This window comes from Oryx dammah, unplaced genomic scaffold (assembly GCF_014754425.2).
Source record: "Oryx dammah isolate SB20612 unplaced genomic scaffold, SCBI_Odam_1.1 HiC_scaffold_18, whole genome shotgun sequence".
Lineage (NCBI taxonomy): Eukaryota > Metazoa > Chordata > Mammalia > Artiodactyla > Bovidae > Oryx > Oryx dammah.
The window spans coordinates 72,391,163-72,418,804 of record NW_024070202.1 but is presented as its reverse complement, the minus strand read 5'-3'; the positions used below and the strand labels follow the sequence as shown (position 1 = coordinate 72,418,804).

Here is a 27,642-nt window from a genome sequence, read left to right as displayed (position 1 = left end):
ATGCCCCTTCCAAAACCGCTTCCAGGTCTTGGATTTAGGATTGGTCTCTGTTTTGGAACATCTTTCTCACTCTTTTCCAGACACACCCAATGGACTTTCCTATGCTTTGCAACCCAGTTCGCCTTTGCTATGGGTTTTGCAGCAACCAAGGCCACCCTGGGCTGAACCCAGGTGACTTTCTGCCTGTGAGAGGAAGTTCTAAAGTCTAGTTTTAGGATTCTCAGTTTAAAACTACCACTTTTCAACTCAGAATAAACAAAGGGATATGAAATATGAGCCCTAAGGTCTAATATAAAAGTTCCTTAGGGGATTATACCAATGGTAGAAACTTACTCCTGCAAAAGTGTCAAAAGCTCAATACATATTTCAAAGGTAGAGTTTTATTATGAACCAAAGAGCATGAGATAATAATCATGAGAATATGAACCTCTTTCCAGATTTGCCATGGTCATGGAATAGAAAACCTGAAAACTGAGCAACTATTTATATTTGACAACCACCCCCGCTGTGAAATAGAGTTTATAGAAGAACAGTTACTATTACACCACCTAAAAACTTACAAGTCCACTTTGGAAAACAGTTTAGCCTTTCTCAAAACAATTGAACATGAGCCTATCATAGGACTCAAAAATTCCACTTCTAGGTAAATTCCACCTCAGGAAATTGAGGAGAGGCAGCTGTGTGGCACTGGAGCGACTTTGAGGAAAAACCCTACATCCAAGGGCAAAGGAGAAGCCTCAGCAAGACGGTAGGAGGGGTGAAACCACATTTAGAATCAAACCCCATACCCACCAGAGAAGCTCAGAGGGCTCAAACAAACCTTGTGTGCACCAGGACCCAGAGACCCTAATGAGACTGAGCCAGAACTGTGTTTGAGTATCTCCTGTGGCGGTATGGGTCAGCAGTGGACTTTGCAGGGGCAGGGGCTCTGGGTGCAGCAGACTTAGGTATGGCATAAGCCCTCTTGAGGAGGTCACGGTTAACCCCACCACAGAGCTGCCAGAAGTTACACAGGGCCTGGGAAGTAGACTCTTAAAGGGCTTATACAGAACCTTGTATGCACCAGGACCCAGGAGAAAGGTATAGTGACGCCACAAGAGACTGATCCAGACATGCCTGAGAGTGTCCAGGAGTCTCTGGCGGAGGCGTGGGTTGGCAATGGCCTGCTGCAGGGTCGGAGGCACTGAGTGTAGCAGTGCCCGCATGGGACCTTTAGAAGGAGGTCACCATTATCTTCATTACCTCTACCACAGTTTGGCCTCAGGTAAACAAGAGGGAGGGAACACAGCCCCATGCGTCAACAGAAAATTGGATTCAATATTTACTGAGCATGGCCCTGCCCATTAGAGCAAGACCCAGTTTCCCCCTTAGTCAGTCTCTCCCATCAGGAAGCTTCCATAAGTCTCTTATCCTTCTCCATCAGAGGGCAGACAGACTGAAAACCACAGTCACAGAAAACTAACCAATCTAAATCACATGGATTGTAGCCTTGTCTAACTCGATGAAACTATGAGCCATGCAGTATAGGGCCACCCAAGATGGACGGGTCATGGTGGAGAGTTCTGAGAAAATGTCCACTGAAGAAGGGAATGGCAAACCACTTCAGTATTCTTGCCTTGAGAACCCCATGAACAGTATGAAAAGGCAAAAAGATAGGACATTGAAAGATGAACTCCCCAGGTCGGTAGGTGTCTAATATACTACTGGAGATCAGTGGACAAATAACTCCAGAAAGAATGAAGAGACAGAGCGAAAGCAAAAGCAACAACCAGTTGTGGATATGACTGGTGATGGAAATAAAGTCTGATGCTGTAAAGAGCAATATCACATAGGAACCTAGAACGTTAAGTCCATAGTGAAGTTGCTCAGTCGTTTCCAACTCTTGTGATACCATGGACTGTAGCCAACCAGGCTCCTTCATCCGTGTAATTTTCCAGACAAGAGTACTGGAGTAGGTTGCCATTTCCTTCCCCAGGGGATCATCCCGACCCAGGGATTGAAACCAGGTCTCCCACATTGCTGGCAGACTCTTTACCATCTGAGCCACCAAGAAAGCCCAGTCAAGGCAAATTGGAAGTGGTCAAACAGGAGATAGCAACAGTGAACATCAACATTTCAGGAATCAGCAAACTAAAATGGACTGGAATGGGTGAATTTAACTCAGATGACCATTACATCTGCTACTGTGGAAAAGAATCCCTTAGAAGAACTGGAGTAGCCATCACAGTCAACAAGAGTCTGAAATGCAGTACTGGGATACAATCTCAAAAACGACAGAATGATCTCTGTTCGTTTCCAAGGCAAACCATTCAATATCACACTAATCTAAGTCTATGGCCCCACCAGTAATGCCAAAGAAGCTGAAGTTGACTGGTTCTATGAAGACCTACAAGACCTTCTAGAACTAACACCAAAAAAGGATGTCATTTTCATTATAGGGGACTGGAATACAAGAGTATCAAGTCAAGAAATACCTGGAGCAACAGGCAAATCTGGCCTTGGAGTACAGAATGAAGCAGGGCAAAGGCTAGTAGAGTTTTGCCTAGAGAATGTACTGGTCATAGCAAACACCCTCTTCCAACAACACAAGAGATGACTCTATACATGGACATCACCAGATAGTCAATAATGAAATCAGATAGATTATATTCTTTGCAGCCAAAGATGGAGAAGCTCTATACAGTCAGCAAAAACAAGACTGGGAGCAGACTGTGGATCAGACCATGACCTCCTTATTGCTCAATTCAGACTGAAATTGAAGAAAGTAGGGAAAACCACTAGACCATTCAGGTGTTACCTAAATCAAACTCCTTATGATTGTACAGTGGAAGTGACAAATAGATTCAAGGAAATAGATCTGATAGACAGAGTGCCTGAAGAACTATGGACAGAGGTTCCTGACATTGTGCAAGAGGCAAGGATCAAGACCATCCCCAAGAAAAAGAAATTTTAAAAGTCAAAATGGTTGTCTGAGGAGGCTTACAAATAGCTGTGAAAAGAAGAGAAGTGAAAGGCAAAAGAGAAAAGGAAAGATATATCCATTTGAATGCAGAATTCCAAAGAAGAACAAGGAGAGATAAGAAAGCTTTCCTCAGTGATCAATGCAAAGAAACAGAGGAAAACAATAGAATGGGAAAGACTATAGAGATCCCTTCAAGGAAATTAGATATACCAAGGGAACATTTCCTGCAAAGATGGGCTTAATAAAGGACAGAAATGGTATGGACCGGACAGAAATGGTATGGACCTAATAGAAGTAGAAGATCTTAAGAAGAGGTGGCAAGAATACACAGAAGAACTATACAAAAAAGATCTTCATGACCCAGATAATCATGATGGTATGATCACTCACCTAGAGAAAGTTATCCTGGAATGAGAAGTCAAGTGGGCCTTAGGAAGCATCACTGCAAACAAAGCTAGTGGAGGTGATGGAATTCCAGTTGAGCTATTTCAAATCCTAAAAGATGATGCTGTGAAAGTGCTGCACTCAATATGCCAGTGAATCTGGAAAATTCAGCAGTGGCCACAGGACTGGAAAAGGTCAGTTTTCATTCTAATCCCAAAGAATAGGAATGCCAAACAATGGTCAAACTATGGCACAATTGCACTCATCTCACACACTAGTAAAATAATGCTCAAAATTCTCCAAGCCAGCTTTCAACAGTATGTGAAATGTGAACTTCCACATGTTCAAGCTGGATTTAGAAAAGGCAGAGGAACCAGAGAACAAATTGCCAACATCCGCTGGATCATGGAAAAAGCAAGAGAGTTCCAGAAAAACATCTACTTCTGCTTTATTGGCTACACCAAAGCCTCTGACTGTGTAGATCACAACAAACTGTGGAAAATTCTGAAAGAGATGGGAATACCAGACCACCTGACCTGCCTCTTGAGAAACTGTATGCAGGTCAGGAAGCAAGTTAGAACTGGACATGGAACAACAGACTGGTTCCAAATAGGGAAAGGAGTACAATAGGCTGTATATTGTCACCCTGCTTGTTTAACTTATATGCAGAGTACATCATGAGAAACGCTGGGCTGGATGAAGCACAAGCTAGAATCAAGATTGCCAGGAGAAATATCAATAACCTCCGATATGCAGATGATACCACCTTTATGGCAGAAAGTGAAGAAGAACTAAAGAGCCTCTTGATGAAAGTGAAAGAGGAGAGTGAAAAAGTTGGCTTAAAACTCAACATTCAGAAAACGAAGATCATGGCATCTGGTGTCATCACTTCATGGCAAATAGATGGGAAAACAGTGGAAACAGTGAGAGACTTTATTTTTTTACACTCCAAAATCACTGCAAATGATGACTGCAGTCATGAAATTAAAAGACACTTGCTCCTTGCAAGAAAAGTTATGACTAACCCAGACAGCATATTACAAAGCAGAGACATTACTTTGCCAACAAGGTCCGTCTAGTCAAAGCTATGGTTTTTCCAGTAGTCATGTATGGATGTGAGAGTTGGACTATAAAGAAAGCTGAGCGCCAAAGAATTGATGTTTTTGAACTGCGGTGTTGGAGAAGACTGTTCAGAGTCCCTTGGACTGCAAGGAGATCAAACCAGTCCATCCTAAAAGAAATCAGTCCTGAATATTCATTGAAAGGACTGATGCTGAAGCTGAAGCTCCAATACTTTGGCCATCTGATGTGAAGAACTGACTCATTTGATAAGACCCTGATGCTGGGAAAGATTGAAGGCGGGAGAAGAAGGGGATAACAGAGGATGAGATGATTGGATGACATCACCGACTCAATGGACATGAGTTTTAGTAAGCTCTGGGAGTTGGTAATGGACAGGGAGGCCTGGTGTGCTGCAGTCCATGGGGTAGCGAAGAGTCAGACATGACTGAGTGACTGAACTGAAGTGAATTGAAAACCTCCACCCACACAGAGACCTGCCTGTGAATGTTCACAGCAGCATTATTCATAATACTTCCAAACTGGAAACAACAGTGGATCGATAGAATGTGGTATATCTATACAATGAAGTAACACTCCACAATAAAAAGGAACGAAGCTCATCACAGATGAACTTGAAAAACACACCAAATAAATGAAACCAGATCAAGAACACACATTTATATGAAATGTCCAAAAAAGGCAAATTTACAAAGATAAAAGGTCAATTAGTCATTATCTAGAGATGGAGATAGGAATGCAAATTAAGATTAAATGAAAATAAGGGATATTTTGGGAGAGATGGAAAGTGTTTTACAACTGACATTGCATTTGGTGATGGTTGTACCACTCAGTAAAGTTACTTTAAAAAATCATTAAAATGTATAACTTGAAATGGCTGAATTTTGTGACAAACAAAAATACCTCAGTAAAAAACTTTATGAAAAGTCTTTAATTTTATGCAATAAATATGTTTCTAAACATAGTGTTTAGTTTCTAAAAGTCTGTATATGTCAAGTTATATTTGATAAGTACAAATAAAAATAGCATTGAGAAAGAAATTATATAATAGGTACAGACAAAATTTTAGAAATTATTTTCTAAAAAGCACACAGGCATTTCCCTGCTTTCCCGTGGTTAGCAGTCTACCCTTCCACTACCAGGGGCCCAGGTTCAATCCTTGGTGTGGGAACTAAGATCCCACAAGCTGTATGGTGCAGCCAAGGGGGAAAGAAATGACTATTTTAAAATAAAAATTACATTTTGGGAAGATGTAATTTCCCAAAGTTGGCTTAAAAACAAGTAGATGAATACATCAATCCATCAAAGAATAGTTTATCAATGTCTTATTTATTAAAAGTATTACAGGACCAGTCAGGGTAAAGATAAGGACTTTAAAACAATAAAATATATATGTATGAGTCCTATACTACAGAAAATAATGTTTCAGGGAATACTTTATAAGTGAAAATATCATTTTTATAGCTTTTATGTCTGATGCAAAAAAAAGACTAATGACAGTTGATGCAAAAGTCCTAAACAATATAACAGCAAAACTATTTTAGTAGTTTTTAATGGAGTACCGAAAAAAACTGGATCTTATCATTTTAAGCTAGAAATTGCCTTAAAATTAGTTGCAGCATTCTAAAATGGAAACCGGAATTTGTAAGTGGGCAACCTTCCCTTTTTGGAGGGGCAAGTTCCCCTAAAATATACTTGGAGTTCTCCGAACCCTGGAGAAATCTTGAACCAGCAGAAAAAACCAATTACACTCACCTGAAGGTGTTAATTGCAGTGTTAAGCCACTACACATCTGTTGCTTGTCAGCCTGCTCCAGTCCTGAAAACTATCTCTCTTTGCCTAAGCACAACATCAGAGGAAATTAGGAGCCAGAGTTAAAGCAGGAAGGCTGTGCAATCCTGATCTTTTCTACCCCTCATGCAGGAGGAACGACTGTGACAAAGATGTATTTGGTGTCTGGACTGTATGTCACATGGGCTACTGTTTAAAGTTGAATAAGCCATCCTTTGAAAGCTACTGTCAAGTCATGGGAGTCAAGTCAGAACAAAACTCTGAAAACAGGGGTTCAATTTCACCTTCTGAGAGTGGACAGCCCAACTGCTTTTTACCTGGAAATAGAATGGTTAGGTGCACCTTGGACAGGAAAAAGAAAGAACTTCCTCTCTGCTCTGCCTGTCTCTAAGCAGAGGGCATGTCTTTGTGCATGGGGTGGCAGCACTGACCTTCACAAGAAGGTTTGGGCTTCTGGGTTCCTAGAGGGACCACTCCTGGCAGATGTTAGCAGCCATCACCTTGCAGAGGATAGCTGTGCTCAGCAGAGCAGCTGCCACGAGCTTCTATCTGAGGCAAGAATAGAGTGGCAAGACAAAAGAGTAGAGAACAAACCTCACAAACAGTTGAGGGAAAGAGACACTTGGAGATGGAGGCAATTTACAGCAGGAAAACCAGCAGGGACTTGTGCCATGGCAATTTAAATAAAAACAGGAAGTGTGATTCCCTTTTATAGTCACCAGTAGAGAGGCCAGAAACAATGAATTATCCAACATAGATAATTATCCTACATTATCCAATGTAGAGTTTATCCTCTATGGTCAAGAATAATTTCTCATAACAGGAAACATTAACATAATAAAACACAAAAAGTCAATTAAGAAAATCTGCATGTTCATTGCACTGATTAAAAAGGTATTCAAGAAAATCTAATACTCTTTAAAAAAAGGAAAAAACTTAAACAAGATATGGGATATTCATCTAACATGATAAAAACTTTGTTGTTCAGTCACTCAATCGTATCCAACTCTTTGCTATCCCATGGACTGCAGTATGCCAGGCTTCCCTGTCCTTTACCATCTCCTGAAGCTTGCTCAAACTCAGGTCCATTGATTCAGTGATGCCATCCAACCATCTCACCCTATATCATCCCCTTCTAATCCTGCCTTCAATCTTTCCCAGCATCGGGGTCTTTTCCAATGAGTCGGCTCTTCACATCAGGTGGCCAAAGCATTGGAGCTTCAGCTTCAGCATCAGTCCTTCCAATGAATATTCAGGACTGGTCTCCTTTAGGATTGACTGGTTTGGTCTCCTTGTTGTCCAAGGGACTCTCAATAGTCTTCTGCAACACCACAATTCAAAAGCATAAATTCTTCAGCACTCGGCTTTCTTTATAGTCCAACTCTCACATCCATATATGACAACTGGAAAAACCATAGCTTTAACTAGACAGACCGTTGCTGGTAAAATAATGTCTCTGCTTTTCAATATGCTGTCTAGGTTTGTCATAGCTTTTCTTCTAAGGAGTAAGTGTCTTTTAATTTCATGGCTGCAGTCATCATTTGCAGTGATTTGGGAGTGCAAAAAAAATAAAGTCTGTCACTGTTTCCATTGTTTCCCCATCTACTTGCCATGAAGTGATCAGACTGGATGCCATGATAAAGACTATCTCTCAAAAATCAAGAATCAACATCCTGCTTAACAACAAATTCTACAGATACTCCTATCCTCAAAAGAACCAAGAGAAAAATGTTATTATCATCAAATAACAGAGTTCAGGAACTTCTAGAAAAAGCACTAGAGTGTGTAACAGTAATAACTATCGTCTTGGAAAGACAACTAAAGTTCTCATGATTTTCCAATCATGTTACTATCAAACTATAAAACCCAAAGAAATAATGAATAGCCATTAGTAATATTAAGAATGATACTAGTAATTAATTATAAAATATGATGGAAAAATCTCCACAGTAGCAACAAGAAAACATAATTCCCATGAATATGTTCTACATGAAATGTGTAAGACCTACAAAAACCAAAGTACTAAATTTTACTGCGAGACAGAAAAAAAGATGCTTAAATTTAAAAAACAACAACAACAATCACAATGATATAGATGGAAAGACTTAGTACTATAAAAGGTGCACTTTTCTCAAATTAAATTATAGGTTTAGTGGCAGTCTAGTTAAAATTCTAAAAAGACAGTGACAAAATTACCCTAAATTTCCTACTAAGAACAGGCAAAAATATCTTAAGAAATTTTGCAAAATGAAACTAACAAGAGAGGCTTCCATGCTAGATGTTAGAACACTTTAAAAAGCAACGATAAATAGTATAGTGGTACTAGGCCCAATAACTAATGAACAGATCTTTAGAAGAGATTGCCTTGAGAAGACAGTAAAATATACAAAAACTAAATATGATGAAGAAAGGATAGTAAGTCAGTATGGAAATGAGTGAATGATGCAACTTATGGTGTAAAAATATTAGTTACATCTGCTTAGACTATTATTCAAAGTCTTTCCTGTGGCCGAAAAGAATCCTTCTAGTTTTCTACATGATTTGGGTCTCTCTACCATCAAACTTTTCCCTGGTGGCCCATATGGTAAAGAATCCACCTGCAGTGCAGGAGACCTGGGTTTGATCCCTGGGTTGGGAAGATCCCCTGGAGAAGGGAATGGCTACCTACTCCAGTATTCTTGCCTGGTGAATTCCATGGACAGAGGAGCCTGGCAAGCTACAGTTCTTGGGGTCACAGAGTCAGACATGATTGAGCAACTAACACACACACCATCAACCTCATTTAATAACCTCTTGGCTCCTGTTGCAATCTTCTAAGCCATCTTCCTGTCTCTCAAACACACTAAGCTTACTTCTGCCTCCAGGTCTTGACATGCACTGTTCTTTCTCTCTGCCCTTACAGTCAAATGTCATCTTCTTAGAGATGGCCTGATAACAACTGCTGCTTAAATTAAAAAAAAAAAGAAAACCAACAGCAACAACCACAATGATATGGATGGAAAGACTGCTCAGACAGCATCCTCACCTCCACATCAGGCACCTGCTATTATTGGCACCGTCACTGTCCAAAATTACTTTGTTTGTTAACATGTTCATTGCTTTTTCTGACTAGAATACAGGCTCCCTAAGAATAGGATACTTATTCCCTCATTTCTACTGAAGGAAGATGAGGAAAGAAGAACTCTTACCATTTAGTAAAGGTTTAAAAATGAACACACATGTATACATATGAATTATGTACACGTGTGTCTGCATTCATATGTGTTATGTACATATGTGTGTGTGCATCTTGTGTATACATACATGGGCACATATATTTATATACACCTACATGTATGTACAAAATGAAGGTAAGGACCATTATTGATAAGAACTATTCAACACAGATTTGTGTTCTACACAATAATTTGTATTAAATGTACATATAAACAAATATTTACCATAATGAATTATGTTAAACAAGATAGTTACAGATTTATTAGTAACAGTGAGAAATCTCTTATGTTATTCTTTATCATCACATAACACCGTCATTTAATTATAATCTTATCCTCCTCACTTATTTTTATCCACACGGTAAACATCTTATTTACCACACTGAAAATAGGACATGGTTAAGTAAATGAGACTTAACCTTCAGTTCCAGTTGAATTCATGCCCTGTCTTTTACTTATCGTGATTCCCAGTTTTATTGCAAATTCAAGAGTCCCAGTGGAAAGCAAGCATGTGATTCCCCTAAATGAAAGAAGACTGGACTTGCCCATCTGAATAGAATTTGGGTGTTCCTTGTCTGAGCTTTCTCCTGTTTCTCCTCCCACCACATCCCCATCCCCAAACCCTGGCTCTACATCACCTCCTATCTGCATGGGCAACCCATCTACTGCCATCTACTGTTATGTTTGAGTCTTTGGTGTCCTTCCTACCCCCAGTGCTCTGGTGAAGTAGGAAAAAAACTGATATCAGAGGGAGGTGGGAGCCTCAGGACGGGGGGACACATGTACACCCATGACTGATTCATGTCAATGTATGGCAAAACCACCACAGTATTGTAAAGCAATTAGCCTACAATTTAAATGAATAAATAAATTTTTAAAAAACTGTAAATCAACTATACATCAATAAAAAGAATTTTAATTTAAAAAAAAGAATCACAGAGTGAGAGAAACTATTTTTTTGTTGTTACTGATATAAGAAGATGAAGAGGAAACAATCTATTTAAAAAAGTCAAAATTTACAAGTTGGATCATCCTAAGATCTGATAGCTGGACAGCAGAATCTCTTCCAAATGCACACACACTACTATATTTAAAATAGATAAACAACAAAGGCCTACTGTATAGTACAGAAAGCTCTACTCAATAATCTAATAATCTAAATGGGAAAAGAATTTGAAAAAGAATATAGATACATGTATATGTGTATAACTGAATCCCTTTCCAGTACACCCACCTGAAATAGACATTTTTGATCAACTATAATTCAACATAAAATAAAATTTTAAAAAATCATCGACAAAAAAACAGATGGGTTCTCTCTTTACTGTTATATATTTCACATCCTAGAACAACCAACCACAGTTCACGTGGAATATTTGCTCCTTGCATGGTGTGGGGTGTGGGGTGTACATGAATGTGTATGTGTGGTTTACATCTGTCAGGCCACCTACTGTAGAAAAAATTCTACAATAAAAAATATTTTCAGTATTTTTGCATTCCTTTACACAGTTTAATCATCTACTTCTTAAAGAAGAAAGGAGAGAGTTACAGGAACAGACTTGGCCTGAATTGTTTCAATAATAGAGTTAAATGTCTTTATTAAGCTTTTTCTTTCTGAGGAATGGTTCACAGTAAAGTGTAACACCAGTTGCCGACCTCTGGAACAATCCAATATTGGCCTCAAGACTTGTTTGACCAGGCCAAATCAGGTCAGGACAGGCATATGTTTGGTTTTATTAACATATCTGTCCAAAAGAGTGAAATTCCAGAACTGTATGACCCCTTAAAGGCGTTGAGAACTGCTTCCCACCCTTCCTAGTCTTGATAATACAGGAACTGACTGTTCTTTTCATTTTTAACCATCCCATAGTCTTTATCTGCTGCCTGTATGAGTTAGGACCCAAAGATTGAACTATTATATAATTTGGTTACAGACAAACTTGCTTCCTGAACATTCAGAAACAGTATTATATAATGACACTTTTCCTTCCTTCCAATCTAAAAATACATATTTTGGGGATCCATTCTGCAACTGGAATTCAGCTACACAAGGACTTGACTTGCCTCCAGTTTAAAACAAGAGGAAAAAAAAAAAAAACCCAACCTATTCCACAGCCCTGGAATTGCTTCATAAAGCAAACAGCTTAGGTTGAAGAGATCCCCAGATGGTGGAGTAGGAAGACCCTGGGCTCAACTCCTCTCGAGGGCATCCCAAAATGACAACGATTTACAGAGAAACCACTGATGTGAAAGACCAGAACCTACCAGAAAAAAACCTTCTACAATTACAGATATAAAGGAGGAACTGCAAGGAGGCAGGTAGGAGAGGTGACAGTTGCCATATAGTTGAGACCCACAGCAGTGGGTGGGCAAATCACAAAAGGGAGAAGAGCTATAACTGCAGAGATTGTCCCCTAGGAGTGAAGAATCAGAGCCCCACACTGTGCCCCCCAGCCCAAAGGTCCAGTGCCAGGAAGATGAACCTACAGAAAGTCTGGGTTTAAAGGCCAGCAGAGATTACTTTTGGGGGAAGCCAGAGGGCTGAGGAAAATAGAGACTCCACTCTTAAAGATCACACGCAAAATCTCACGTGCTCTGGGACCCAAGGCAGAAGCAATAATTTGAAAGGAGCCTGCATCGGACCTACCTGATGATTTTGCAGTGTTCCAGAGAGACAGGAGGCACCAAGATGCTGGTGGCAGACATTTTGGGGAGCAAGTTCTGCCACGTGGACACTGGCCCTGGTGGGCACTATTCTGGAATCCTCCCTCTAACTTATTAGCTCCAAGACCCAGCTCTGCCCGCCAGCCAGTAGGTATTAGTACTGGAACATCTCAGGCCAAGCAACTGGCAGGAGGAGACACAGCCCCACCCACCAGGAGGCTAGCTGCCTCAAGACCCACTGAGTCCATAGCCAGTCCTGGACATGGCTTTGTGCATCCACCAGGGGTCCCAGGACCTGGCTCCACACACCAGGATGCAAACATTAGTTTCGGAACATCAAGGGTCCTGGAGCCAGAGGCGCTGGGATTCTGCTTTGCTCACACCGGCCCCAGAATCTTCTTCCCTGCCACGTCCCCTCCTCCCCAACCCTCAGCATTGGTCCCACCCCGCGTCTGGCTCCATTCACCAGTATGGAAACACAACTTCAGGACATTCTCAACCCCCCAGCAGCTCTATCAGGAATTGGCCTCAACCAACAGTGACCCAACACCAGTTCTGGGACCCCTGGATTCTGTAGCCAGAGACCCCAGGACTAGACCCTGCCCACCAACAGGCCGATTCAAGATTTGAGACATCTCAGGCCCCTCAGACAGTGGTCCTAGGGTCTAGCCCCACTCACCAGTCTTGGGATTCCCAGGGCCCTGCAGTCAGAGCCCTCGGGACCCAGTTCCACTCACCAGTGAGCCAGCACTACCTTTGGGAACCTTTGAGGTTCCACAGCCAACCTTGTCATTACCTGGCCCCACCAGCCAGTAGCCAGAAGCCTCCACACAAGGGGCAACCAATTGAACAGGGGGGCCAGTCATGTCAAGCAGCATGCCCACAGCAGTCAGCACACAACATAAGAAGCACCCACACAACCCACATAGGGAGAACCCCTATAGCACATAGCAGTGATGACCAGAGCTACTAGAACACTACAAAAGGCCAGTTCTCCAACACTGGGAGAAGTAACCAATTCACCATATACACAGGATGAAGTTTCGCATTTTCAACAACATAGATGGACCTAGAGCCTATGATGCTTAAAGAAATCAGTCAGTCAAAGACAAATACTTTATGTTATCACTTATATGTGGAACCTAAAACATAAAAAAAAAAAAAAGAATCAATATGACAAAACAGAAACAGATTTACAGATATTTAGAATAAACTAGTGCTTGGAAAATCCCATGGACAGAGGAGCCTGGTAGGCTGCAATCCATGGGGTTGCGAAGAGTCAGACACGAGTGAGCAACTTCACTTTCACTTTTCACTTTCCTGCATTGGAGAAGGAAATGACAACCCACTCAAGTGTTCTTGCCTGGAGAATCCCAGGGACGGGGGAGCCTGGTGGGCTGCCGTCTATGGGGTCACACAGAGTTGGACACGACTGAAGCAACTTAACAGCAGCAGCGGCAGCAGAATAAACTAGTGGTTTCCAGTGGGGCTAGGGAAGAAGGGGGTGGGTAACACAGGGATAGAGGATTAAGAGATACAAATCACTATGTATAAAATAAGTTATCTACAAGGATATATTGTACAGCACAGGGAATATAGGTATTATTTTATAATAATGTCAAATGGAGTATAATCTATGAAAATTTTGAAACACTATGTTGCATATCTGGAACTACTATAATGTTGTAAACCACCTCTATCTCATTTTAAAAACTTAAGAAGAAAAAGTAAACTTAAAAGTATGTTAAATAAATATTATGACACCTATGAGTGAGAAAAAAGAAGGAAGGAAGGAAAGAAAGAAGGATAAAGAAAGCAATGGAGGAAGGGTGGGAGGGAAGGAGAGCGAGAAAAAAAGAAGGAAAAGCTTAAAGAGCAAAATAATCATTTTTTCATCTTTCTGCTTGCCAGGAGAAATATCAATAACCTCAGATATGCAGATGATACCACCCTCATGGCAGAAAGTAAAGAGGAACTAAAAAGTCTCTTGATGAAAGTGAAAGAGGAGAGTGAAAAAGTTGGCTTAAAGCTCAACATTCAGAAAACGAAGATCATGGCATCCGGTCCCATCATTTCCTGGGAAATAGATGGGGAAACAGTGGAAACAGTGTCAGACTTTATTTTTTGGGGCTCCAAAATCACTGCAGATGGTGACTGCAGCCATGAAATTAAAAGACGCTTACTCCTTGGAAGAAAAGTTATGACCAACCTAGATAGCATATTCAAAAGCAGAGATATTACTTTGCCGACTAAGGTCTGTCTAGTCAAGGCTATAGTTTTTCCAGTGGTCATGTATGGATGTGAGAGTTGGACTGTGAAGAAGGCTGAGCGCTGAAGAATTGATGTTTTTGAACTGTGATGTTGGAGAAGACTCTTGAGAGTCCCTTGGACTGCAAGGAGATCCAACCAGTCCATTCTGAAGGAGATCAACCTTGGGATTTCTTCAGAAGGAATGATGCTAAAGCTGAAACTTCAGTACTTTGGCCACCTCATGGGAAGAGTTGACTCATTGGAAAAGACTCTGATGCTGGGAGGGATTGGGGGCAGGAAGAGAAGGGGACGACAGAGGATGAGATGGCTGGATGACATCACTGACTCGATGGACGTGAGTCTGAGTGAACTCCGGGAGTTGGTGATGGACAGGGAGGCCTGGCGTGCTGCGATTCATGGGGTCGCAAAGAGTCGGACACGACTAAGCGACTGAACTGAACTGAACTGAACCAGCATAACCACAAGACAACATATAAAGTGAAACCATGAAATAAAAACATTCTCCATAAAAATAAGGAAAAACACCCTTTGTATAAAATCATTCTAGATCATACAACATAAAGAAAATAGATACTTGACACCTATGTTTAATATAGATCACAGGCAAAAAACAAAACAAAACAGTCTGCATATTTCTCAGTCCAAACAATCTCTATTTATGCCATTTATGCCATTATTTTATCCTTTGTACTGCAATAAGGGTGGAGTTTCTTGCCCCTATCTCGAAAGAAATTTCATGAGTCAAACTTTATATTAAATGGTGATAATATTATTTTTAAAATTAAGCAGGGAAGAACAGGTAGTAGGGTGGATAGGGAGGTAAGCACACAGACGGTAACTTAAAACAGGGCAATCAGTCTCCAAGTGGTAAAATTATATGAGATGGTTTTTCTGTTCTTTCATTATTCTTCTAAGAAGCATGCATTCCTTCATAATGAGTTTTTTTAAAAAAACTTTATGACATCAAAATTGCTGAAAACCTGAAATGAGTCACTGTTATTTTAGCCACTAAGTTGTATCCGACTCTTCTGTGACTCCATGCACTGTAGCCTTCCAGGCTTCTCTGTCCGTGGGATTTTCCAGGAAAGAATACTGGAGTGGGTTGCCATTTCCTTTTGTAGGGAATCTTCCTAATCCAGGGATCAAAGCTGCATCTCCTGCATCAGCAGGCAGATTCTTTACCACTGAGCCACCAGGGAAGCCCAAAATGCATCATACAACCATCAGTTTTACAGTATTTACATCAGGGAAGAATATAAGACAGATCATATTAACACAATCTTATTCATGCCCTATGAAATTGGAAAGTCACACCCTATGAAATTGAAATGCACGCCCTAAAAGACATTGTGTAGTATAAAGTATCTAACATATATGTTCTAAACCATGAATTTTAAAAATATGAAATAAACTATTTTAATCAGTATTGTAGAAATACAATTTTGTTACACGTTTTAATATACATGATCAAAGAACAAAACAATGCAAAATATTAAAGTATTTCCCTCAATTTTACATTCTTGAATCTGTTATACTTGTTCAATTTCAAGTAGATATCCATTTTTTATTTACCAGACTTTATAACTTATAGTCAATAGGTACCATAGTTTCAAATGTAGCATTTAACTGTTATTAGAGAATGAACTGGCAATCCTCTCCAGTATTCTTGCCTGAGAAGTCCCATGGACAGAGGAGCCTGGTGGGCTATGGTCCATGGGGTCGCAAAGAGTCATACTTGACTTAGTGACTAAACAACTACAAACTGTTACAGGAAGATGAAGTAAAATGTAGGAAGCAAACAAAACTTTACAGAAGGATAAGAAAGTAGATTCAATGTGTATCTAAAAACAGTGCAAGCAGCTCAGGAAAGACTTACTGATTTAGCAGGACATCAAGAATAAAAGATGTTCCAAAGGCATCCAGCTGGAAGCTTGCCTGGTCAACGTGAGTCAACTGCAATATCAAAAAGATAAGAGGAATTTATTATGCAGCCATGGAGATCTGATGATAAGCATATCTCATGATCCTCTGAAAGTTTTATAATATTAATTAGAAAATCAATTCAACATGGAAGTGAAATAAAAACAAAGTAAAACTTTACCTTCTTTGAAGCCATTCACTAATCTAAAGTACCACTTAACCAAGGAAGGCAAGTACCCTCCCTTTCTGCTTTATCTCAAGTGACTAAATATTTCATTTCCAAGAAGACTGAACTACATTTCATTCTGGTTTAAATGACTGACTCTTTTAAAATTAAGCTTTGCATATTAAAAAAGAAATAGGGAAAATAAGTTAATGCCAGACTAGATTAGTATGATGAATGTGATCTATTATAAGGAAGATATCTAAACTTCTAAAAAACCCTTTTCATCCTATCTCAAATACATACTTTAAAAGTAATAGTTCAGTTCGAATTTACCAAATGGGATTTCATCAAGGTTTCTGCAATTCCTAGGAGAAAAACTGAACCCTCGCCCATCTACTGCAAACATCACCCATTAAAATTTTCCTGGGAAAACCCATCACTATTTCCTATGCCATTTTAGGGACTCTCAGAAAAAAATCACAAGGGATTCTAAAAAACATACAGTGTTATCAATAATATTAACATATTGAATAACCACATGCATTAACTGAAAAGAGTAAGCAAAACTATTTATTCCAACTCTTCATATAACAGAACTACACCTAAGCAGTAGAACTATAAATTATTTGATTTTTTTTTGGTTTATATTTATCTATAGCATCTAAAATTTCTACAGTAAGCATGTATAATTCCTGCAAAATTCCTGCAGTAAGCATGTACAATTCCTTCAGTAAAAAAAGCAAACACTATTTTAGAGATGTAAATCATCTGAGCAACTGTATTTATGTAACATGTGAGGGAGATGGTGGTGCTGCTCCCCAAGAACCAGAGCATCTCAGTAAGGGTCATCCTAGGATTCTGTGGGACACAAAAGGCACCTCAACCATACCTGGGATTTCTACTCTCATCAAACTACGGTATCAGGAGAAAGGAGAGAGCTTAATAATCATAAAGCTTTCCGGAATCAAAGGATAGCCCTTCAGTTTTAAACTCTTTGAAATAAATGAGCGTGGGAGAATGCTAACACATTCTGATCATCATGAAATCCCAAGGGTGAAGAACTCTCTGGATACTTCTTAGCCTCATTAAACATTCAACCCCCTAACTACTCACTGTTCCCAATTAACACCCTGGTTATTACCAAATTCTGACTTCTCTTCTATGATAGTTCTCGGAGCCACACCTTACTCTTCATTTTCATGTAGGCTACAGCTCATATCCTCTTTGATCTTTCTAAAACTGACACTGCTGCTGCTGCTGCTGCTGCTGCTAAGTCGCTTCAGTCGTGTCTGACTCTGTGCGACCCCATAGACAGCAGCCCACCAGGCTCCCCCGTCCCTGGGATTCTCCAGGCAAGAACACTGGAGTGGGTTGCCATTTCCTTCTCCAAAAACTGACACTACCACATGAAAATAGATAGCTAGTAGGAGGCTGCTGCATAACACAGGGAGCTCAGCTCAGTGATCTGTGATGATCTAGTGAGGTGGGATGCGGGGTGAGGTGGGAGGCAGGATCAGGACGGAGGGGATATATGTATGAGTGCTCAGTTGCTCAGTTGTATCCGACTCTTTGCGACCCCATGGACTGCAGCCTACCAGGCTCCTCTGTCCATGGGGTTTTCCAGGCAAGAGTACTGGAGTGAGTTGCCATTTCCTACTCCAGGGGATCTTCTCAACCCAGGGATCAAACCCATGTTTCTTGCATGCCCTGCATTGCCAGGCAGATTCTTTACCACTAGAGTCACCTGGGAAGCCTGAACAAGTATATATATACATACAGCTGATTGCCACTGTTGTAGTGCAGAAACTAACACAACACTGCAAAACAATTATGCTCCAATTAAAACAAAAAACAAAACCTGACTCCTTACCAAAATAAAATCCTAACTATAAGTCCTATATTTTCTACTACATCAAATACAAACTTTCTCTCTCTGCATATCAAGAGCCTCCACAATCATCCCCACCTCGGACATAAAGCAAACAAGTCCCGAGGGACCCAGTCATATCCCATTTGCACTCAGTTCTTTCTTCTACTCTTTAATTCCACAAGTTTTGTGCATTCCAACCTTTTATGTAGCTTTCATGACTGTGCTTTTAAAAACTAGACCCTGAGGTGGTGATCTTTACCAAAGCCATTTCCCAGAAATGGCTCTACCCACCTTTCAAGACTTCCCTGGTGGGGCTTCCCTGGTGGCTCAGTTTGTAAAGAATCTGCCTGCAATTCAGGAGACCCAGGTTCAATCCCTGGGTCAGGAAGATCCCCTTGAAGAGGAAATGACAACCCACTCCAGTGTTCTTGCCTAGAGAACTCCATGGATGGAGGAGCTTGGCCGACTACAATCTATGGGGTTGCAAAGAGTTGGACATGACTGAGTGACTAACACTTCAACACTTACAATTTGTATTAATTCTAATTCTTCTATTTTCTTTTTCTTGCAGCTTCAGTTTACAGCTGGTACTTTTATTTTATTGACCTCACTCAAGTCCCGAGGAGAAACCAGTTACTTGAATTCAAAAAAGAAATCTATTGACAGCATGGTTAACTGCTATTTAGTGAAAAATGTTTGTATTACTGATAGTAAAAGAAATGGGATTATATTAATAGTGTTTTAGTGTAAGACAGGCTTCCTTAGACTTTATGCAAATTGGTTCATTCAAAAAATATCTTCTGAGAGTCTACCAAGTGCTGGAATGCTTTTGATTTGGGGGACAAAGTGGTGAAGAAGGCTGCCCAAGTTTCCCCTCTAGTGGGGCTTATCCTCTAGTGGAGGGAGACAGAAAGTGACAATTAAATAAAATGACACAAAATGAAAAATAAATTTAGAATATAAACACATTTTTCTCAGAGTTAATAAAACAGGGTAAACAGGAACCAGGATAGATGGGGTTCTAGGTGGTATGGAGGCCTCTCTGAGGAGGTAACACCTGGTTGATGACTTTAATGATTAAAAAGGATCTATGATAGATAGATCGTAGATCTTGAGTCCCTTGGACTGCAAGGAGATCCAACCAGTCCATTCTGAAGGAGATCAGCCCTGGGATTTCTTTGGAAGGAATGATGCTAAAGCTGAAGCTCCAGTACTTTGGCCACCTCATGCGAAGAGTTGACTCATTGGAAAAGACTCTGATGCTGGGAGGGATGGGGGCAGGAGGAGAAGATGACAGAGGATGAGATGGCTGGATGGCATCATGGACTCGATGGACGTGAGTCTGAGTGAACTATGGGAGTTGGTGATGGACAGGGAGGCCTCGCGTGCTGCGATTCATGGGGTCACAAAAAGTCGGACACAACTGAGTGACTGAACTGAACTGAACTGACAATAGATAGAATAACAGCCCCCAAAGATGCCCACACTGTAATCTCTGGAACCTATGAACATGTTACCTCACATAGCAAAAGGGCTTCGAAGATGTGGTCAAGTTAAGGACCTTGAGATGGGGAGTATATTGGATTATCCAGGTGGACCCACTGTAGTCACCCCAGACTTATAAAGGTCAGAGTCAGAGAAGGAAATGTGATGAGGATTCTCTAGGCAAGAATACTGGAGTGGGTTGCCATGCCCTCCTCCAGGGGATTTTCCCATCTGAGGGATCGAACCCCGGTCTCCCACATTGCAGGCAGATTCTTTACCATCTGAACCATCAGAGAAGCCCAAGAATACTGGAGTGGGTAGGCTATCTCTTCTCCAGGGAAACTTCCTGACCGTGGAATTGAACTGGGGTCTCCTGCACTGCAGGCGGATTCTTTACCAGCTGAGCTACCAGGGAAGCCCTGTCATCGTGGAAGTAGAGATTAAACTGAGGTGAGGAAAAGACCACATGCCAAGGAATGTTGGCAGCTCTAGAAACTAGAAAAAGGAAAAAGTTAGAGCCAGTTCTCCCCTGGAGCCACCAGAAGGATCATAGCCCTGTGAATGCCTTCATCTTCGCCTTTTAAGACCCAATTCAGGCTTCTGATCTCCAGAACTGCAAGAAAATTAATTCAGTTGTTTTAACATTAAGTTTTCAGTACAACATGTTACAGCAGCCATGGGAAACTAATGAAGCATCACTAGCAATGTCCCTGAACATTTAGAAAAGTAACTCCAAGACCAAGTTGATCGCATCAGTAGTGAATGTCATTTTCCTCCATGGCTTGGTTAAAAACCAAGGCACTTGCAACGGTGACACTCAGGAAGGTACAAGGATCAAACTCCAAACACAGAGGGACTTCCCTGAAGGTTCAGTGGCTAAGAATCCATGCTTTCACTGCAAAGGGTGCAAGTTCAGTCCCTGGTCAGGGAACTAAAATCCCACACGCCAAGCTGCATGGCCAAAACAAAAACAAACAGACAAACAAATAAAAGTTCAAATATAGGACTTCCCAGCCTAACCAAACTTGCAGTGGTGATCACTGACATACACATTAGCCTTTTTTTTCTTGCATTCTGGATAATCTCCTACCACTTGGGTACTTGCAATCCCCATATGTCTGACTTAACCAGTAGGCCAAAGAGAAGAAACGTATTTACGTCTTCAGGTTAGCTTGGAGAAATACTAAATTAAGTAGAATTACACTGAATTCAGGCAATATTAATAATCCAGCATATTACTCAACACTTTTGAAGTGAGCCAGGACAGCTCACAGAAAGTTAATCTTAAACCTTACCTTCTTAGCTCAAAGGAAAAGAAAATATTTAAGAAGAGAGAACTAATCTACTCAAGATTTTCCTCTTTATTTTGGTGGGAGAGTGCCTAACATATATTGCTCCCCTAATTCTAATATTTATTAACTTTAACTAGAAGATTCAAAGGTAGCAATGACTCTTAGAGATATTTGAAAATTATTATTTTGCAGAAATGTATTTTTTCAAATTACTATGTAAGAATGACTTATGATTTTAAAATCTTAAATGCTTTGTTACCATAGAATAATATTGAGAGAACCCCTGTAGCTCATTTAAAGTACATCCTTATTTTACAAATAGAGAAACTGAGCCATGTGGGCAATGTCATTTCCAAATCATATTGGTAGTAGGGCAGCATTTCACCTCCTGGCAGGTTTTTCCCACCACGCTTCATCTCTTTGCTTTCATTTTGCAGTTTGGAGGTGCTTGCAGTTTTTCCTGGGTTCTAAAGAGCACTTTTAGAGCACATGAGAAGACAATCAAACCATGACAAACAATCTTTGGAACTCTTGACTCCATCAGAAAAGTCAAAAACATTACCACATCTGACACAAACCACAACCTTAGAAATTAAGAATTATAGTTTACAACACACATAGAAACCAGTTTTTAAGGGAAAAAAATTACAAAGGTAATGGTGAAATGTTTGTGTTTTAAGCAGTGAGGCTGACTTTGTTCATAGCTGTGAAAAAAGACTGAGGGAGAAAAATGGAAAAATATAAAATAACTAACCAGATGGCAATAAAACTTAATAAATCAATATAATTACATAAGGATAATTTAAATTTCAAATTTCAAAAATGAATCATAGGATTTTAGGACCAGAAAACCTGATACAATCCCCAGATTGAGGCCTATTTATTATTCACGGGCAAGAGCTAACATTTAAATGTGAAGTTAATATAACCTCCATGCTCCTCATGCATTTTGCTTCTTGGCAGCCTGTCTTTTTCTCTTCAGTTCTCCCAGAGCCCATGAACTAGGGCCAACCTACAGAATCCAAAGAGCAGCTATAAATTAACTTTTCGAGCTTGTGTTATTTACAACTTTTTTTTTAAAACAAAGATGCACTAAAACTTTCACAGTAGAATCAGAATTTTGACACAAGGAGAAAGACAGGTAGTTGGATTTTTAATTAAGCCAATCTAAATAATGAATCCATGAATATTCATGGAGTGAGAGTATTACCAGTCAAACGGAATTGTGCAACAGGATACTTCTGTAAATAATTAACAAAATTAAAAAGAAGTCTTCAATGCATGTAACAAGAGTCTTCAGCTATTCTGCATCCTAAATTCCTTTTGACATTTTATTGCTTCTACTTTGTTTTTTAAGAAATAAAAGTGCAATTTTTTTGCATCCAATACTTTGAGTTCAATAAAAAAAAAAACCACCACTAATTAGTTTTATCTGTTTTCTCTGTTTTGCTACATCAGACAAGGCAACTGAAGAATCACCATAACCTCTCTGTAATTACTCCTCTACCTTATGCAAACTTCTGACAAAACAGCTCAAAGAGACTGATATAGCTTATTAACATTAAGACCCCTCATTCTAGAGTTTCCTACAACCACATCGATAATATTGTTTTCCCCTGTCTACTTAGTTAAGATATGGAACTTATTGCAGCAGAATTGTATAACCACAGCATTTTTAACAGAGCATTATACTCAGTAGATCTACTTAATACATAAATTAAAAGAATATATGTGAGGACATTAGTGCTTTCTATCCTTAATTCTATATCTATCACTCTATGTTAAATACCTTCCTCTTTTCATCTGGTTAACTCAATCATACCCATGGTTGTCCTAATCTACACTATATTTGACACTTACTTTACATACTATCTTTAACCACAGTGCTCTTAAAATCCAACCTTCTACATTTAACATTGTAAGAACCAAATAGTGTTCAACAACAGAACATGTAAAAACAAAATGAAAGAAAACAAAAAAACATAGCCTTTAAAGCCAAGCAGACTGGTTTTGAATTCTACGTCTTCCATTTATTAATGGAACAAACTAGGGCAAATTGTTTAATGTCTCTGAACTGAAAGTCTCTGCCTCTAAAAGACCAAAAATAATAATAAACACTTCTATAGCTTTATTGTGAAAACTGAAGGAAAGTTACAATGTATTCAACCTTTGTGGAGCACTGACCATACCTCAGGAAATACACAGGGCCTTGGGAAAATAAAGAAGAGTCATACATAGCATGCAGGAAACTCACAGTCAAAAAAAGAAATCATTAACCAAATTATTACAAAATATTTCAAAGTCCAATAATCAGTTCAGTTCAGTTGCTCAGTCGTGTACAACTCTTTGCAGCCCCATGGACTGCAGCATGCCAGGCTTCCCTTTCCATCACCAGCTCCCAGAGCTTGCTCAAATTCATGTCCATCATGTTGGTGATGCCATCCAACCATCTCATCCTCTGTTGTTCCCTTCTTCTCCCACTTCAATCTTTCCCAGCATCAGTGTTTTCTCCAGTGAGTCAGTTCTTCACATTAGGTGGCCAAAGTATTAGAGTTTCAGCCTCAGCATCAGTCCTTCCAATGAACATTCAGGACTGATTTCCCTTAGGATTGACTAGTTGGATCTCCTTGCAGTCCAAGGGACTCTCAAGAGTTTTCTCCAACACCAAAGTTCAAAAGCATCAATTCTTTAGCACTCGGCTTTCTTTAGTCCAAATTTCACATCCATATATGACCACTGGAGAAACCATAGTTTTGACTAGATGGACCTTTGTTGGCAAAGCAATGTCTCTGCTTTTTAACATGCTGTCTAGGTTGGTCATAAGTTTTCTTCCAAGGAGCAAGAGTCTTTTAATTTCATGGCTGCAATCACCATCTGCAGTGATTTTGGAGCCCGAGAAAATAGCCTGTCACTGTTTCCATTGTTTCCCCGTCTATTGGCCATAAAGTGATGGGACCAGATGCCATGATCTTCATTTTCTGAATGTTGAGTTTTAAGCCAGCTTTTAACCCTCCTCTCTGACTTTCAAGAGGCTCTTTAGTTCTTCTTCACTTTCCGTCATAAGGATGGTGTCATCTGTGTATCTGATGTTATTGATATTTCTCTCAGCAAACTTGACTCCAGCTTGTGCTTCATCCAGCCCAGCATTTTGCATGATGTACTCTGCATATAAGTTAAATAAGCCAACAGAAGAGAAGACTCTACACATGGACATCACTAGATAGTCCATAATGAAATCATTGATTATATTCTTTCCAGCCAAAGATAGAGAAGCTCTATACAGTCAGCAAAAACAAAACTGGGAACTAACTGTGACTCAGACCATGAACTCCTTATTGCCAAATTCAGACTGAAATTGAAGAAAGTAGGGAAAACCACTTTTTCAGGTATGACTTAAATCAAATCCCTTACAATTATACAGTGGAAGTGACAAATAGATTCAAGGGATTAGATCTGATAGAGTGCCTGATAAACTATGGATGGAGGTTCATGACATTGTACAGGAGACAGTGATCAACACCATCCCTAAGGAAAAAAAATGCAAAAGTGGAAAACAGTTGTCTGAGGAGGCCTTACAAATAGCTGTGAAAAGAAGAGAAGTGAAAGGCAAAGAAGAAAAGGAAAGATATACCCATTTGAATGCAGAATTCCAAAGAATGGGAAGAAGAGACAAGAAAACCTTCCTCAGTGATCAATGCAAAGAAATAGAGGAAAATAATAGGATGGGAAAGACTAGAGATCTCTTCAAGTCCAAAAACGGATATATATAAAAGATTTGTATCTTTTACAGCAGACCTCTGACCATAAGATTACAGAGAGTTGAGGAGGGAAAAGCAGGGGAAAGCACTCCTCAGACCAAGAATGCAGGGGAAAGCACTCCTAATAAAGGATCTACAAAGACACAAAAATAGAAAATAACTCAGCACATTCAAGGATGGAAGGACACGCTATATTCCTGAGACAGAGAATGGGAGGCATCTATTGTAGGAGAACAGGCTAGAACCCCAGTGGCAAAGAAGTTTCAAACCAGTGGTTGTCAATCCTGATTGCATATTGAACCAGTGAACTAGTGAAGTTACTCAGTCCTGTCCAACTCTTTGTGATCCCATGGACGGTAACCTACCAGGCTCCTCCATCCATGGAATTTTCCAGGCAAGACTACTGGAGTGGGTTGCCATTTCCTTCTCTGGGGGATCTTCCCAACCCAGGGATCAAACCCAGGTCTCGCGTGTTGCAGGCAGACACTTTACCGTCTGAGCCACCAGGGAAGCCCGCATATTAGGCTACATACGTGGCCCTAAGATTGTATATTAGGCTTACTCAGAAAGCTCTTTATTTATTTTTATTATATATTTATTTACTTTTTTTTGGAGTATAATTGCCTTACAATGTTGTGCTAGTTTCTACTGTGCAATGACGTGAATCAGCCACATGTATGCATATATCCCCTTCCTCCTGATCTCTCAACCTCCCTCCCATTCCCTCCATCCCACCCCTCTAGGTCATCACAGAGCAACAAGCTGAGCTCTCTGTATTATACAGCAGCTTTCCACTAGCTATCTATTTTGAGCATAGCATTGTATATACGTCAGTGCTACTCTCCCAATTTGTCTCACCCTCCTCTTTCCCTCTGCATCCACAAGCCTCTGTCTGTATCTCTATTCCTTCCCCGTAAATAGGTTCATCCATACCATTTTTCTAGATTCCATATATATCCATTAACATATGATATTTGTTTTTCTCTTTATGACTTACTTCATTCTGCATGACAGACTCTAGGTCTATCCACATCGCTACAAATAACCCAATTTTATTCCTTTTTATGGATGAGTAATATTCTATTATACATATGGAGCACATCTTCTCAGAAATATTTTTTTTTAATACCAATGCCTGGGCCCCAAACTCAGAGATTCTAATTCTTTTAGTCTAGAATGGATCCTGGGCATCAGTATTTTTTAAAGAGCTACCCTGTGATTTCTGAGGGTGGCCAAGGGTTCAGAACCACTAGCATAAAACAATGTAAGAAATGTACTCTTTATCCTGGAAACAATAATAAATGGATGTAAAAGCCTTTGAGATGATAGATGTTCGATAAATAGCTCCTTTCCCATCTCTTTACAGTTTATGACAAAATATGTTTAGTTTTGAAATAATGAACTACTTATCAAATTCTCACATATTTCTTGCAAGAAAAATGTATGTTGTTTTGACAGTTTACTGCTTGAATTTTGTTGAATTCAACCAAAATAATAAATGTTTTAAAAGTTAAAAAAAATAAAAAAGGAAGGGGACAGTAGAAAAGGCAAAAAAAAAAAAAAAGAAGAAGAAGAAGAAAAAAAATAGATCCCATCTGGTGGCCTTCCAGATAAACTGAAAGCCAAGAAGTTTACAGAAACATCTCTACAAGCACCTTAGCATATTCTTTTGCACATAGCAAGCTCAAAAAAACTTAAAAAAAAAAAAAAGAAGAAGAAGGAAAAGGAGCACTAGATTGGAATTCCCTCTAACAGGTAATCAATTACCATGGAATGCCTCTCTAGTTGAACTTGCTCTATAATGCAAATACCAATTCTTGCTATTATTTGCTGTGAAAAACTTTACAACTGATGCAAACATGTCCCATTGTTGTGGACATGCACCTGTTTAGGGATGTGTTATCCAAGAACAAAGATTATGTTATGCAGATCTCAGCACCCAGGAACGCAAGGTGAAGCCACACATACCATCAAAAAAAAAAAAAAAAAAAGGGTCTTCTTAGATGAGTTCATTTTATAAAATTTTATATTGGAGTATAGTTGATAAAAAATGCTGTGTTAGTTTCAGGTCTACAGCAGAGTGATTCACATCTTAGGAGGCACACTCTGAATCAGCCTTACTGAGTTTCCAGTTCTGATGTCACTGAAAGGCCTCGATTCTGTGATTCCTGGTGGCCAAGGACCCTTCTCTCCAGCGGCTGCTGCTCCAACAAGCTGGGGTGGGAGGGTGCTGTGCAGACACTGGCATCAGCTCTGATTTTCTCATCTCCATTCAGGAAGTTAGGCAGCCTCATTACCTATTTATGCTCTGCTATATTCTGATAAATCAGTCTCTCCATCATCTTGGCCATTAACTGCCCATTACTAGGACTTCATTTTGGTCCTGAACAAGAAAACGCTTACTCACACAAGCCTGAAAGTAGAAGCAGATCTTTATGATCTTTAGCAGCCTGAGAACAATACAATATGTAGTCATATTGAGCTGTAATTAAATCTGAGTGCAAGGAACCCCAATGTTTGAATGCAATAAAATCTGCAGACAACATCCCACAGATGAACCAGTCCTAGGAAACTGATACTTTCCCTTAATGCAAGAAAGGCTTAGGAGAAAGATTACAGGTCTTCTTGGCCCTACTGCTGATGTGACATTTCATTTATGGAGCTACTAAAACGTCCTCATTTTGTTTCTCCCCAAATGATAACTAAAAATAGTATGAATTACAGGTTGCTGCAAGAAAAGTACTTTAAAATTTTTGTTTATGGTGAAAAAATGGATAAAAGCTT

The 27,642-nt window shown here is 39.8% G+C and overlaps 1 protein-coding gene across 1 annotated transcript in view; it reads right to left on the bottom strand.

Annotated features, from left to right (window-relative positions):
- The window catches only part of ADAM22 (ADAM metallopeptidase domain 22), a 235,196-nt gene that overhangs the window by 179,538 nt on the left and 28,016 nt on the right, over positions 1-27,642 (bottom strand). Inside the window, exon 3 of the mRNA XM_040259774.1 lies at positions 16,244-16,320. Within this exon, the coding sequence (XP_040115708.1) occupies positions 16,244-16,320 (77 nt within the window). The remainder of the gene's footprint in view (positions 1-16,243; positions 16,321-27,642) is intronic.